This window comes from Sinohyriopsis cumingii, chromosome 12 (assembly GCF_028554795.1).
Source record: "Sinohyriopsis cumingii isolate HCF-2022 chromosome 12, ASM2855479v2, whole genome shotgun sequence".
In the NCBI taxonomy this organism is placed as follows: Eukaryota; Metazoa; Mollusca; class Bivalvia; order Unionida; family Unionidae; genus Sinohyriopsis; species Sinohyriopsis cumingii.
The window spans coordinates 12,780,564-12,798,009 of NC_142972.1; the positions used below are offsets into that span (position 1 = coordinate 12,780,564).

The 17,446-nt window shown below is 34.9% G+C and overlaps 1 protein-coding gene across 1 annotated transcript in view; it reads left to right on the plus strand.

Moving 5' to 3' along the window:
• Window positions 1-17,446, plus strand: part of LOC149786015 (E3 ubiquitin-protein ligase rnf213-alpha-like) — a 431,187-nt gene that overhangs the window by 388,637 nt on the left and 25,104 nt on the right. The window contains exons 83-85 of the mRNA XM_089978093.1: window positions 157-214; window positions 4,410-4,615; window positions 15,457-15,598. Coding sequence (XP_089834219.1) covers window positions 157-214; window positions 4,410-4,615; window positions 15,457-15,598 — 406 coding nt within the window. The remainder of the gene's footprint in view (window positions 1-156; window positions 215-4,409; window positions 4,616-15,456; window positions 15,599-17,446) is intronic.

Here is a 17,446-nt window from a genome sequence, read left to right on the forward strand (position 1 = left end):
AGAAAAAAAATATAACTCACTAGCTATAAAAAAACAACATAGAATGTAGAGTTAGATGATTTTCATTTAATAAGGCATGCACTGATTTATTTCAAGGTGACTACAATGTCTTCTCATATTCGGTATTAACACTTGGAAATAAAAACGTATTTACAGAACCTAGATGCAATCTTGCAAGAGATGAACCAGAATCTGGCTGAAGACAAAAGACTAGGTATGTTATGATACTGTTTCTTGCACAATAGATCATTAGCTTAAACAAATTTCACATAACATACTTTCTTTTTACATGAAATACTTAACTTTGCTGCCATAGGCTTCATAAATATATGAATAGCTAACTTGAAAATATGATTTAATTTACAGCATGTACTTATATATGAACTCAGTATTCAAGTACCGAGGAGAAAATGTCAAGTACCGAGGAGAAAATCCATACTATTTTAGACCCCTTTTAATTTATAATTAGATGTGGATATTAAGATGACTGCCAGGGATAATAATTAGTTATGTAAAGAGTACTCCATGCTTATGTGTCTTTTGCATTTTGGGATACAATCTGGTTGTCATGGAGATCTGTGTTCAAACTTTAAACTATACTTAAAAGCTCCACTTCAATCTTTTGGTAGAATGGTAGCTGTAAGAGACATTTTTTTAAATTAAAAAAAAACACTTTGTTACTTATAATACATTTCTTACTTAATCTGTCATGAATATTTAGTTTTGAATTCTTAGCGAATGTTTTGATGTCATCATGTTGTCATGACTTCATTCAATCCCAAACCCTTATCCCTTAATTAGACTTGAGTCTGAATGATTCATGGTGTCATTGTATACATGAACTGAAAGTTGAACAGTGATCTCAAAGGCAAAAAATGTCTGTATGTTTCATAATTAGAAACATAATCCAAGTAATATTGTTTGTTCCTCTGTTGGTGATTTCTTTTTTATTTTAGCTGAGTCATTACATATATTTAATTTAAAATTTTGTTTCCAAGTTGACTTGGGTACATGTGTTCTTAATCTTTGTATTCAGTCCTTAGTTTCACCAATCTCTAATGCTGTCAAATGTTACATATTGTTTCTTGTATTGTTTTGGAGCATCTTTGTTATGGTATTTCTAGGAAAAATGTTCTCCTTTGGGGCTTGTAGATCTGTTTATTTTATTTTTATCCATCAAAGTCCTCCCAGTCTCACAAACATCAGCTGATTTACCACATCTTTCATAAAATTGTTACAAATAACCAGATTCCATGTCAGGCATTTTGAAAACCATTTACCAGTAAATTACCTTTTTTCTGAGAAGAGAAGACCAATCAAGATTCTCATTTTCAATCCTACAGTTAGGATTATATTAAAGCAAAAGTTGTTTGATCTGCTTTTTTTAAAAATATGATGGATGTATATACTTTTTATTTTTATTTAAATAATCTCTGGTATAAAACTGACCCTTTTGGATTAAAGAAACACACATGATCTAATATTGACCAAAAATACTTCATGTCATGGTTTACCATTAACTGTATACTGAAGTTTCCATTTCACCTAAGACTTTTCTTCTGTCCTTAGCAGATAGGAATGTATCACCTTTACTCTTGATATTTAGAACAAATTAATAATATTCACATACATGAGGTTAGTAGGTACACTGAAAGGACAGAACAAGTCGTTATTATTTTGCTTTCCTAACTTTGTTTCATATTTCAAACACACCCATTATGATGCATCACAAGATTAGGGCCTGGTTTAAACTGAGTGAATCCAGTAAAGATAATGATGATGTAACCGATGCCTATAAAATTTGTAAAATGATGATACAAGAAAAGTACATGAGTCTGAATTATTTTGTAAGGAGAAAATAGCCTCTAGGTATCATAAATACTTTTATGAAAGGAATCGCACAAAGAACATAAAATACAATTTGAACTTGAAGACAAAGTTTTTACCCAATTTTCCAGCAGACTCAAAACATTGACACAGAGTGTATGATTGTCATTCTTATCAGAGTAATTACAAAATTTAATAAAATAATTTACAAAATACTTTTGAAGGAAAAGTTTTATAAAAGCAAAGCAAATTAAACTGTATGTGACTTCTGCTATTCCTGAACAGTGGTAGTCACAAAATGAATTGATCCAATCTCTCTGACATTTCATTGCTCAGAAAATTATTAAATTTGTATGTGCATGGTTTCAAGGATGAAGATTCTTTGTCCAGTTGGATGTATCATCTGCTGTCAATCAGACATGCTTTGGCTGCAAAAGTCAATGATGATTGTCTACCATAACACACGCCATTTTGCAAGTCATTATGTCATCCCCTACCTTTTTAAACAACAAAGCCAATAGTACTACCAAAAGAATGATTACTAAAAAATCACTACTAAAATAAGTTCTTTCTAAAACATTGAAATTACCCAGAGTGCCTCTCATCTCATAATCCTTATTCTATAGGATTGTGTTCAAAATTCACTTACTTAAAATATTACTCTCCTATCAAGTTACCTAACAGTCTGGAAATAAAAACACATGTTCACTATTTAACAAAAAATAAAAATTTGAGTAAAATGTAATTTATACATTTTACAAAAGATTTCTTAACAGCAACAGTAACAATAATAATAAAATGCAGATGAAGAAGCAGCTGAACATCAATAATAATAAAAGTAATATTATTATTATTAGTATTAGTATTATTATTATTTATATTATATCCTGCTCTGTAAAGAATTTTTTTTTATCTACCTGCCTTAAGGTGGAGTGTCTTATGTTATGAATTTAAAAATCCATCTATACATTGTTTCTTCTGTCACCAATTTTGTTTTTTCTCAATTACTCAGTTTGTCCCCAATCTACTGTTATTGAATGTTGTAGATGGCTTGGATTTGGGATAAGGTAGAACCCTGATGATTTCAGGGTGAAAAAAGAGCAAACATCTAGATCATTGTGACTGAAAGTAGAAATATAATTTCTACACAACAAGTCAAGTTCTCCATGCACTTATGTCAAGAAGAGCCCTACTGATTTTGAGTAAGATATCAAAGTTCAAGGTTACAATAACTGAAAGAAGAAAATGGTTTCTGAACCATAACTTCAGTTCATGACCATCTACAATTAAAACATTTTATTGATGGCCTGCACTTAGGGTAAGGAAGAACAATTACAGAATTTTTAATTCAAAAGGTCAAAGGTCATGATCAGTTTGCAACAGTACAACTGTTTTACACACAAAGACACAAGTCCTACACCACATACTTGTACCAAACTTTGTGGATTGCTAGCACTTGTGGTGAGGAAGAAGCTAACTGATTTTGGGATGTAAAAGGTCAAGGTCACTGTCACTGCAAAGAATAAAAATGGTTTCTGAACAAAATTTCAGTTATCTGCATAGAAGACTGTTAGGGCTGTTCCATTAAAACATACATGGTACCCAGGGAAAGCAGTTTTTAAAAAAATATATGCCAGGGTCCCTTGATTAGCAGATTTCATATTAAAATGATAAGAAAATTCTAAATTGCATCTATGGGTGAGTACCCTACTTTAAAAGTGCCTTCCCTGGGCCCCCATGATGTATGTTTTAATGGAACAGCCCTTAAACAGGGGGCAGGTGTATGATGTTTATTTGGTTTTTTTATGGCACTTGAACACAAAGGTGTATAATGTGTTATTCTTAGTATTTTTCATGAATGTAATTTATTTCATTCAGTTTTTATAACAACTGTATAATTAAATAAACCAAATAATACTATAATCAAAAAAGCTTATATTGTTAAAATTTTTATATTGAAATTCATTATGGTTTTTCACGTTTATGGTCTGTATGAGAAACTTGAATTACTCATGAAACTTGGTCATGTTCGCAAAGACATCAGAAATTGTTCAGGTATTAAATTGATTCCATGCATTGTTCAGTTTTGGACATTTAATATTAAAAGTGCACTGCCCTTTGGAAATAACAACCTAGTTGTATTTGCTTGAGATCTTAAAGTCACATGACATAATGATGTGTTTAATTGTAAACTCCTAACTATAGTGTCAGTCGGAGTATAAAATGGATGTTATGCACACCATATGGTTCACAGAACAACAGTCACTTCATCCCACAGTGCCATGTGCACTCAGCCTTGAGAAATAGTTATGTTGCTCAAATTAACTTACAAATTTGGGACCAGTTAAATTTGGAGTATAGTTGATGCCACAAAGTAGCATGCATTAAACTATTTGAAACAAGCCTGTCATGTATGAATCCTGTCATGTATGAATCCTGAATATTGCACTGGAAGAATTAACATTGGTACAATCAGTAGGTTTGTCATTTAAGCACCCTTCTGGTGTCATATGTTTTAGTTTGTGATGCCATCAAGACCATATGGTATCAAGTTTTCTTAACAATTTCCTTTCTTTTCCTAGGATCAGATCCATTACTAGGTCTTGTGTTTGAAATAAACACACCTCAAGAGACTGTCTCACTAACAATGCTTCAAGAAGACCCGTCCATGTGGAGCTACCGCACACGGATCACCATTGACCATCTTCGCCATGAGTTTGATATCCAGATGAGTGCTGTCAAAAAGAACCAGAATCAAAACAAAGTCCTTCATCTCTTTCTTAGAGAGGTATAAATTTGTTTCTTTCCTCAAAAGCTATTTTTATCAAGAAAATGAAGTTATTTTTACATTAGTATGCTGTAGCCTTGCTTTTAGTACTAGGTCATAAATCCAATATTTAACTTGATTTTTGTTTATCACATGTGATAATTATAACATGGTTTCACATCTTAACTCTTTACCTTCTGCAAGTACTTACTGCCCTGCCTACTAAACCTGATAAGCAGCCTGCTTTCTAGCAGCTGTTTGTAGGCTGAACCCCAGAGCATCATAATAGCTGCTTGAGTGAGAACTTCTTGAGTTAGTGCACATGCTGTCTACATTTTTATATCAATCTTGTCCCATGCAAACTATGTAATTTAATGAAAAATAAAATTTTAAACATTTACCAATGTTTTGTGCCACTCATTTCCACCAACAAGTACACATAATCCACAGGAATCAATGTTTATATTCACATATTTATAATTAAAAAAATATACCTCAATATATCTGTGTTTATAATATATATTAGATTACTTTTCTCACGACTATTTTGCACACCAATGTGTCCACTATTTTATTGCAGATTTGGTAATTTTTTATGATGCTGCCTGAAGCACATAAAAAGAAATCTATCTCCCTTGCATTTTCTTCTAAAATAAATGTTGGCCCTGAAACTGCTGTAAAGTTGTCCACATTTACCAGTCTCACGTGTTCCAACCAGATTTGATTGTCTCGCATTTCATCCTCGGATTCAGATAAATCTGAAATGTCAGGTGTCGAAACAGAACTTATACTAATGTCCAATCCTTCATCTTGAATCTGATTAAAATCAATGTCATCACTTTCAAATTCTTCCAGACTTCCATCAGAATCGTCGTTGGAATACATGAATGTTGACATTTTGTTTTACTGTCACCATTGACCTCGTTTTCAATAGAATTTCCCGCTTATATGCTGTAAAACTACTAATAGAATACATTCATCATTTTATGTAAGGACTATTTTCATTAGCTAAATATTTTTAAAAAAGAATGGATGTCTGTAATTTCATTCAATACAAAGCTTTAACCCATTTTATCCTGTTTACCAATTTCAACTGCAGTGCCTGATTCCTGAGAAGCAGTTCTAAATACATTGTGGTAAAACGGAGCATCATACAGCAGCATGATACATCATACAGGAACAATTTGTTTACTTCACATTCTAGAACATGGACTTCAGCATGCAGTTTCTCATGAAAACTTGTCACAAATTAATCCTAGAAATCTTTCAACGTGACGATTTGTTTCATCAACAAGTTTTTTTTGCAGATTAAATCATCCCAAAGTAACTCAAAATAATGTTTTGCATCAGCTTCTCCTGTGTGTTGCTCCTTCTATCAATTTAAATCTTTGCTGCAACCGAAGTGAAAAATCATCCTGGACCCATTTTTCTTGAAAGCTTTTAAAGTCTGCTTCATTCTCCGAATCGCTGTCGAAAAGTGCATGAAGCCATGCATCATCTCTTTCATCAACTTTATTAAATTCTAACCCATCATTTAAGTAAATATTATCATCGGAATTATCCAAATCGTCAACTTCATTGTCGCTACCCTCGCTATCAACATCCATGTTTACATCAGAGTTGTTGTCCATCATTTTATTGATCGATTTTCAAGTCAACAATTTCTTTTCCAACTGCGTTTTTTTTTTAAATTTCACTGCGCATGTGTGCTTTAACCATTTCCTGTGTATGTGAAGAAGTACACATATATGTGATATATAACATGTGTTTCTAGAGACGCTACACACATACATAGTAGAGTACGACCATAGTCGTATTCAGGATAAAATGGGATACTACGACTGCAGGCGTATTCAGGATAGAATGAGGTATTACGACTGTAGTCGTATTCAGGATAAAATGGGTTAATATGAAACGTGTATATGCGTATCTGGGGTTTCCCAACCCTTGGCTGGAAATGCATGTATGAGCCAGCCGGGACAGAGAGAGTATTATTAGCAGCTCGTATATGCGTCTCTGGGATTACAAGGCTATTTTTATGGTCACATATATGCGTTAGCAGAAGGTAAAGAGTTTATGCACTTTTGTGTATATAATGTAAACCAGAAAAGATGAACTTCTGCCTAGCAATGTGGATATAGAAGTTTCTGATGCTTCTGCCCTATCTGTGGAGGGGTCATATAATGTTATGCATGTCTAGTAATGTGACATCCTTCACAAATTTTGCTTATATTATAATTTAATTGATTAAATTTAGTTTAAGTAATACACAATGCATCCTTCTCTGGCCCCTTGATAGGCCCCTCTTTGTTTGCTGTGGTTTCTCTGCCTAGACATGATGTCATTGCAGCCAGTATATGTAAATAAGCTAGTACAGTAAAACCTGTTATGAGAGACCGCCCCTTCTGCCAACCAAAAGCGGTCTCTCAAGACAGGTGGTCTCTCATAAGAGGTGTGTGAAAATGGACTGGTTTTCAGGGTCAATAGTTAGCATTGTTGAAAAATAAATAATACCCATACTCACTGTACATGTATCATATCCTTTATTCATGAATCTTGTTAAATAATGCATGCATTCCTCTCAAAATATCTTTATATAATAAAGATATACATCTATCAAACAACGAGAATAAAATTTATATTTCAACATCACATTAATATGTACAAAAAATGAACAGTTAGATATGATGTATATATCTTATTTTATACACTTATTCACTGTTTTTTTAAAAGAAATCCATTATACTTCTTTGTTGACATGTTTTACTCAGCTATTTGGTCTGAAGATGTATCTCAATTATTGCCTTTTCCTGAATCAAGTTTCCACTTACTGGTATGTTTTTACTCCTTGCAACACAAAACCACTCCCATACTCGCTCGTTCAGATCTCCGTAAACTGTCCGTCGTGCCGTGGCATATTTCCTCTGTGCTTGTGCACCTTTCTGCTGTTCGTTTCTAATGGACTTCTTGTCTTTGATTACATTTTGAACTTGCGTTTTACCGACGCTTAAGCTGACTGCTATTTTGTGAGTGGTCTCACCTTTTTCATTTCTTTCAATGACATTAATCCTTTCTTCCAGTGTTAAAATTTTTCTTTTTTTCAGCGGAGATTCTGCCGTTGTTATTAGTGTTGACGTTATAAAGACTATAGGTTTTGATCAGGTTTTGGGGAATTGTGGAATAAATATATATTATGTACCAATGAATGAAACCAAAAGACATAATTAACTCGTCAGGAAACAATACTGTACATTTATTTAAATCAACAGCGTTATAGCTCGATAAACAAATGTTCCGACCATCTGCACCCACGTAAACAGATTGTGCCTTGGTGAAACACTAACAAAAGAAATAAAAAATAATTTTAAAAAAATCCGGAAATGATTCTCACTTACTAGTATTAAAGACAATGAGCTCATTCACCCTCCAGGCATTATGGATTAACTGGAAAGCAAACGACGTACTCAAACCAACACTGAAGCCCTTTCAAACGATTTCTCACTTGGACATAAGGACTACTGGCGTTTTGTGAGTTTTCATACAGCTAAAGAAAAAATACAAACCTCTAAATTGACTGCGTATATCCATCATTACTCCCTTTGATGCTACTCTTACTGGCTATTCACATGACTTCGGCACTACAATGGCGGTTAGTGACATGTACTTTAGTCTGGTTTACTGCAGTTTACAAATGACACCGTACGCTGGAGTTGTAAATTTCACAAAACTGGTACTGTAGCAAGACAATTTATTTTTAAATACTTTATTAGAGCAATCTTTGCTATTTTTACCGTCTTTGTTACAAAGGATTAAATGATGGTTAGAGATGTTTATCCCGATATATGGTTGTTCAACTATAGTGTTATTTAATGTGAACTTTGTTTGCATACTACATTTATCCCGAGCTCTAATGTTTACAAAGGATTAAGTTAAGGTCAGTGGTGTCAATCTGTTTTGATTTTTTGGCGATGCGGTCGTTCACAGCAGTGTCAAAATGCATATTTTGCCAAGAAATCGCGGTCGCTGGTCGCGTTCAGCAGGTGGTCGTTCATAACAGAGCGTTTATATAGTAAAATCGATCCGTGCATTACGATTGTGGTCGGACATGACAGGTGGTCGCTCATAGCAGAGGTCGCTCATGACAGGTTTTACTGTAACTAAATTTAGATATGTTGTCATGTTGAACCAATCAGATGACTGAGTTGGAGCAAGTGATCAAACATTGTGTCAGTTGGGGCATTGATACAGCAACTGGGACACCTGTAGAAACATGTTCTTTTCAGTGTAGATGTTGCATTTAACTTAACGTTATTTGCGGAAAGAACCACCTGCCTCCCCTCCTTCCACCATGTCATTTATTTGGGTAATTTCTTGCATGGCATACCATTCCAGCTCTGTTCTGGGGTAAAAGGCAGTATTGGCTGATGTGTGTTATCATGGCAATCCCCAATAAGACTTTTATCGAGTTCTGGTTATTAGTATCCCTATATACTTCGTATCAGCCTGTTACACGGGGGGAGTGATTGTCCCTCCGTATTTGGTTTTCGTTATCTAGGGGTTGACCGCCCTCGATGTTATTGCCCAGTTCGAGTAAATATAAATATAAGTGGTGAAACTTATAGGTGGAATAGATGGAGATCCAAGCAGGTATATAGAACAAACCAACACAAGCCCCCGTACATGTAAACAAACAATTTAATCAATTACATACAAACACTGTGAAAATTCATTACATCAGGAATGCACTCTGCTTTTAGAAATTTAACTTTCTCTGAAATACAAAGAAAACACAAATAGATCTAAATAAGATAGCCAATCTGTTACTGATAGATTTAGTTCATCATAGGATCGAGTGGACAATCGAAGTCAATGTCTTGTACGATTTCATAACCTGCTCGTCCTCAGTCTGTTTTTGCTTCCTCTGTCGCTGTTCAGACCCTTGGATCTCAGGATGATACTTTCTAACATCCGTCTCAGGATATTCTCAGAATACGTCTTCAGAACTTAATACGTCACAGGATTGCATCACAGGATTATACGTCTCACTGCACTCTTCTCTATACTTCTCCGTATAGGTTTCAGAATAACATCGCCTCATTCGTTCCATACATCTCTGGAGCTATTTTCTCCCTTTTAAATAAATATAAATAGAGACAACCTAAATTTCCCGTTATTTATGAAACGGTTAATTCTTCATTATTCTCCCTCATTATCAGATTTCACTATCAGTGCTAAACAGATGGTAAGGCTATCAATTGACTCCACGTGTCCTATAATGACCCTAGTTAGTCAAATGGATAATTCGTTACGCCTTGACCTTACACATTACCACATACACAGCGAATAAATAGGATACATCATGTCAATCAATTACTAGATCATTTCCATCAATACACACTTATTCTTAATCATACGTGAAATCTTCTAAATTCAGTGAATTCACACGGATTCTTGTAATCATATTAACTAATGTAATGCATTAAATTCTTAGAACATAATCCTTATGCAAACAAGACGACAAATTCAAACAATTCGTCAAACTTATCTAAAGAAGATTAATGTACAACTTCCTATGTATAAACTCAACACAGTTATACTTCATAAAGCAAATTATTACACGAATGTAGAAAAAAGATTCATGCAGATACAAATAAATAACTTCAGCAAAGCATTATATATGGCATCAACAAATTACATGGAATTGTCACACTACCTTTGCTTTCAACGTTCCTCCCTCTAATCGGTAAATTAGTTCGTCAGTTCCTTTTGACAATCATCCCCTTTTTTGACAACAGTTTTACGGAAATTTCTTGCAAATTCCTGGAGTCATAACCTTTGGGTCCCCTCGTGTAGGAAAAGCTTAGACTGATTAAAATTCGATGCGGGCGATATTAAAACCTATGAAATTTTGTGTTGGAACATGCCCTCTCATTTAACGTACCAATCAGAATCAAATGTCTCTGCCGCCTTTTTCCAGAGGCGCCAAAGTCAGGGTCAGCTTGACCTGGTAGTTTGAGTAACAGAGTTTCTGCGTTCTCTCAATTGTGACAACTTTACCATGAAAATGAAGTTTTCCTTGTCCTAAATTGTCCACCTGGCTGCTGTATAAACAAATGTTTAATTAGGAATGAAATTCTCCCTCTAAAGGACATTACCGTACATGGTAGTATGGCGATATGATACGCGCCTGTCTCAATAAATCTAATTAATGGTTGTCTGGTCTCAACTAATGTATTCTTGTTAGATCGACATAAAATTTGCCACTTCACACAGCCCCATGCAGATCCACATGCAGGTTTTGCACACTCTTTGCAATCATAGAAACTCCCCTAAGTCTCTCTTCCAGAGGCCATTGCTAAGTTTTATGCATTTGCAACTTTGCTTTTGACCGCCAGTTTGTGTCAGTACTTAAATGTACTCAACTAGTATGCCCATATACTTCATACCCGCTTCCTATGGTGCATGTATGGAGTATCGGCTGATGTTTATTATCATAGCAATCCTCAGGATCAGACTTATCGATTTTCAGTTATCAGTGTCCCTGTATACCTCATATCAGCCCCTTGTGGCTCCACATACATGTGTCGGACACTCTTCACAACCCTACAAACTACCCCGAGTCTCTCTTCCTGAGGTATTCTTGTAGAAATAATTCAGAGTTCAGCTGGTGTAGTGTGCTGTAGTAGAATTTGCCCTCTTTATGCCAAAGATTATTTTATATGTACAATAAAGTTTCTATTGAATCTATGTATTATGTGTTGTCTGAATCTATGATGTCCTTAATAAATTATAAAGTATACACAATATCTGTGATGGATGTCACATGACTAGACATACATAACATTATATGCATCCCTCCACGGATAGGGCAGGGACATTAGAAACTTCTACATCCACATTGCCAAGCAGATTCAGACCAAATTGTGTTTATATTTTAAAGATTTAAAAAGGATCTCAATGACTCAGACCAAATAGTTTTTATACTCTATGATTTATAAAGGATCTCAATGACTCAGACCAAATTTTGTCTAAAGATTTTGATTAAGAATACCCTAGTCAAGTTCAGCTTTCATGTTTTTTCCATCAGAATTTGGTCATGGCCCCTCTTTGACTTGCAAACTTTACACCTTTACTTTCTTCTTGGATTGATCCCAAAATTTATAGTGAGTCTTTTAAATGAAGAAGACCTAAGTCAGGTTAGATTTTCATGGTTTTCAGGCTTAATGTTTTGGAGTTACTGCCCCTGTTTCACTTAAAAATATTGCTTTTTTAATTTTCATTCAGTATTTCAATGACATTAACCAAATTTAATGTGATGATTTACATTAGGAAGATATAAATCAAGTTTAACTTTATTTTTTGTTTGGTTAAAGTTTACAAAGTAATGTGGTCCCTGTGTGATTTGGACCTTTGCTCTTCACTTAGATCATATTGGCACCCTTATTGTATGGACACATTTCTTCTTCAGATACATTATCCAGTCATAAAGAGAACATCAACTGCTTCGCTAATGCTTCCATAACAAGCTTAAACAATGTTCACAGACTGAACACATACATGCAAATTTTGCTGTCACTGGTACATGGAAAGATGTTCAACTGTCATGGCCAAGAAAATAACATAGGCAAATGAGACAGCCTAGAAATGTACACAAAATGATGTGCACACCATCAATATTGCCACCAACTCCACCTCAGTTTCCAATTTTTTGATGGAATCACTAGAATGCAGAAAAATGACCTATTCATCAAAAAGAACTTCGGGTTCCTCAACAGCCCTACCATCACTTGTAATAACCTTCTGTCACCGAACAGGAATAGCCTTGATGTACCTTTTCCCCATTCCCCTCTGCTTCAGAAAGTCTATCCAAAAGAAATCAGAGTAATGACTAATCAGGTGGTAAGAATCAGGGTACTGGAGATTACCAGGACAGCTCTGCCTGAAGCAGCCATATTCGGTCCTTTTTCTTCTGAACCCACAAATGTTGAACCTACACACCTGGCTCATATCTAACAAGCCTTCAATAAGAAACAGCTCTAACTCCAAAAAAGTGGTAGACAGACTTGCCCAGACAAGAAGGCCCACCATTTTGAAAGAATTTGAAGGAAAGAATGGAGAGTTTTTCCCAGTCATGCAATTTCTCCATTCAAAGCCTCAGTGCCACGGATAACAAACTATTTTGGTTCACTCTTCAAAACAAAGTAGTTAGCTCCTATCATTGTCAAGGGTTACAATTTCAGGCACACTTTGCCATCATGGAAGTGAGAATATAGTTTGGAAAGAAAAATCTTGACTTGTCTCTAGAAAAAAATTTGAGTTTCTGTCCAAAATGGAATTTACCATAGGTTCTGATATGGTTGAACAAGGCACCCTTCAAAATCAATTCTAGGTCATCACTGACTCACCTTTCATACAAATCCTGCTTCTTAGTCACACTATCTACAGCAGACACAATCAATGTAATCCACACCTTATCAGTTGATCTGAACTATCTGCACTTTTGCTATGATGGTTCAGTTTCTTTTCATGATGGCCTTCACTTCATTACTAAAACTCTCTCCCCTTTCAGGCTTGGGAATGTCAAATAGGCCAAATATTTTGCCCTCCTGCATGTTGAACAAAGCAACAAATTAAAGCAACTTTTTCATGCCTTGAGATGTATCCTATGATGATGTTACAGCTGAGAAGGTCTTTTAAATTTTAAAAGAGTGCGGTTTATATTTGTTAAATCTGACTTTGCATTTTGAAGAAGTTTTCTCTTATTTGCCTTTAACTTTGTTTTGGATGTAATTTTGGGATACCTAAACTTACTCAGAACTCTTTTGCCAGGATTGTGCTGATGTACCATTGAACCCTATATATCATACATATTTCATTGAAAGGAACAGGTTCTTGCTCATGGGAAATCAGTCTTTTGTCTAACAACTGCTTTATTATGTTGATCCTTCCTCCAAGGAGCATCTACTCAGCACAGTGTTAGGGCATTGAGGTGGACTGTGCTGGTCAGTTGAGTTAGGAGCATCTACTGGACACTGTTAGGGCACTGAGGTGGACTAAGATTGTCAGATGAGTTAGATCTCACTCTACCACTTAAAGAAAGAAGAGATGATATTTCGCTCAGGTTCTGTCATCTTTGAGTCAGTGGATTGTCCACTCGACAATATTACATGAATTTCTTATAAACATTAAGTTGCAACATTAGGACCATCACCACAAGCAGCCTTCAGGCACAAAAGGCTAGCTTCACAGATCAGTCTGCAGTGACATGGGTTACTCTGCTTTGCTTGATTTGTGGCAGTGAAAATTTTTCAATAAGGTACAACCATGCAGATACCATGTGCTAACACTTGCTTGTATCACATCAGACTAAGCTACAACCATGCAGATAGCATATGCTAACAACGGCTTGTATCTCACATCAGACTCTAAGCTACTGCACATATGTTAGGAACATTTGGAGATTGGAGACAGGGCCAGCTCGGCAGTAAGCAGATTCCTTCAACCTATTCTCACATCAAGTACCTAATATATTTAAAAACGAAATCAATTTTTGGACTAATATCTGTTTCTTTGGTAATACTTGCCCAGTCACAATATGGGCATACTAAACTAAAATGTTACTTATCTCAACACGGCAAAGAAGGACAAATCTTGATAGTGATGAACTATGTCTGACATGGAAGGATACAAATCTGCAAATAGTCTGTCATGATAGGCTACTTGGTGTTCTGGTAGATAATAACCTATCATGGACTGAACATATCAAACATACCAGTAAAAAAGTCAATTCAAGTTTATGGCTTCTCAGTAGGATAAGACATTTTCTCCCTGAAAGGCACAGGAAACTATTTTATAACAGTTACATACAACCCTATTTGGACTACTGTAGTACAGTATGGGGTAATTCAAATGATAAAAACATAGCAAAGCTGGCACATCTTCAAAAAAGAGCATTTGGGCTAATATCAATCCAGAAAGAAAGCAAGGAAAGTTTAGCTGGTAGGTTAAAAATATTACCTATTAAAGACCGAATCTGTTTGAGAAAAGCCAAATTAATGTACAGGATATCTCAGAATAGTGCTCCTGAATATTTACAATCACTATTCCAGTATAGGCTACCTGGTAATACTCCCCACCTGCGATCCATGTCAACCGAACAGTATAAAATTCCCAAACCAAATAAGGAGTTATTTAAAAAAAGTTTCCAATACTCTGGAACTCTGCTCTGGAATAGTATTCCAGCTGAGATTAGAAATGCCCACTCTATTTCCTTCTTCCAAACCCAATATATCCAGTGGCTTCAGAGATGCAGCTTAAATAAATGAATTCCTTTGTATGAGGGCCTCAAGGTAGATTAGTTTTTAGCTAATTGTGTTACCCTCTTTAAATAAGGTCAAATAAGGTCATTATTATTATTATTATTATACCTTCACAAGGTCTAACTACAGTTGCATCCATGGAAGAGAATGCACATCCTCGTGACTGGTAACTGATTATTAATGGGATTTGGTGCTGACCTCTCTATCCAACCCTTTAAGTACTTTTAATAATAAAACAAGCCATAAGATTCATGTTTTTTAGTTTGCAAGGTCTAGATATGCAGGGTAGTGGATCTTGTAAAGTATTATGAACAGGTAAATATTGTCAACAAAAATGGGTTCAAGTTTGGAACTCTTTCAAACGTTAGCAAAATTTGTCTATATTTATTGTCAGGAATGGATTGGCACTCTTTCATTTCTGTACAAGTGTCAGTCAACATGTTTCTTGGTAAAAAGGATTAACAATACTGAAATTTTCACTTATAAATTTTCTTTTGTTCTCTATGAACTAAAAACATCTCAAAAATTCATTTTTCTCTCCAGGAGCACCACTTGCGAGCCCTTCGCTTTATTCCCAGCATTCTAAAGCTGCACAGGATCCTGTTCCAGAAATTTCAGCGGAGATTGGGTCGTGCAGAAGCTTCGTCCATTACAGTGGAATCTGTCATCAAGGAGGATAGGGGAAGTGAGTAAAAGATCTAGGGCTGAGGAGAGAGAGAGAATTGTGTGTGTGTGTGTGTGTGTGTGTGTGTCTAATGAAAATCAAAACTACTTATCTGTTGATCTTATGGGTATTGATACAAAATCATGCTCTGATGACTTTTTTGATTAACCAACCAAATTACATCTTTCATACTTATGAAAGACTAAATGTAAAATGTCCTTATGAACATATTATCCCTAAAGTTAACTCTCCCAAACATGAAAGGCAATGCTTGATAGGCTTCTAAAAACAGGTTGACAAGGAATTTCAAAGATCACCAATATGCGAACTTCTGTTGGTACTCATCAGATCAGTGTTATGTCAGAGATCTTGATGTTAATCAGATTTGCAAGTGTGTGTGACAACGCTGCACATATGACATGCTGGTCCTGACAACAAAGGTGGTGGGAAAATATATATTATTTGTGTTAGCTTATGCTACTTTCCATGCTAAGAATGCAACCATTATGGTTGTTCATGCCTAGCATGATATCATTTATGTTGGGGATATAATCAGTACCCTGAAGACATTTTGGTACACAGTAGTTATCTTGATTGGTTGAAAATGGCTAGTTTATGTCAAGGCACCCTTGGCAACTTTTTCTTGCACAGTTAAGAAATGATTGTAAAAAACTGGTGAGTAATATGCCTACCAATATTAAAAGTATCCATGAATGTAATGAAAATTCCATGGTAAAAGTTTTGAAACCTTACACATACACCAAAATCAAATAAAATTGGGTAGCAATAAACAAGTCTTGTCAGAATCTTATAGTTTTAACTGTATTGTTTTTTTAAAGTATGCAATAATAAATAATAATAGTAAAGGTGCACAACACAAATTATTTTGGTCCACATTCAGTTTTCTGTATGCATTCTTGTAGCAGTATTATTTTAAATTCTCGAAAGGTCTAATATGGAGAAAATGTTCAAAAAGTAAATTTTCATGCTTTCTATATAGCACAATATGTGTAAATTAAGTATCCACTCTTCTGGTCAAATTTACTCACACCGAATTCCCTAAATTTACCTCTTAAGTTACTGAAGAATAGATGCTTCCTAAGGTCACTAGCAGATGATACTTGGACCATTTTACCTTGAAGATTGGCAACCTGGCAGTTTCTCCTTCATGCCTCCACCAAAATTTTTCATTTTACAAAAGGCACATTGGGGCAAAATCATAAATTATAAGTACATACACAGACAGAAAGCCAATTTCACATTCTTTTTATTGATGTATGTTTTGTAACAGTTTCTTTAGATTTAAAGAATTTATTTCAGCTTCCAAACCCCACATAAAATGAACAGTAAATCTGTCAGCATGTTGCAAATATGACTGCTGCTGATGTCATTTGGGAACTATTAGGTTGTCCAAAATGTACCAACTGCATTACCCACCATGATCAAGGATAGTTTGTTGTTATGTGTCATTTCATTCCAGAACGAGGCAACTATCCATTACTATGAAGGTCTGTTAATTGAGGTATCCTTTCAGATAAAAATATTGGGTTTTTTGTGCATCAAAACAAAAGGGGCAATTGATTTCTTTTCTAATTTGTAAGGAAGAAAGAGTAGAAAATAAAGATCTTTGGACCTAATGTCTCCAACTGGAAAGTATCACAAAGAGCTATGTAAGTACTTTTCATTGTACTAAATTTCCAAGCATATCACAAGCAAAACTATCATCACAAATCTTTATAAACATTAAAAAAAAAGTTATAAATAAAATTTCAGTAATCATGGTGGGAGGATATGAGAGAAGAGAACATGAATAGTAACAAAACCAGTCCTTCCATTTCGTAGAGTACACAAATTTTTATTTTAAAATAT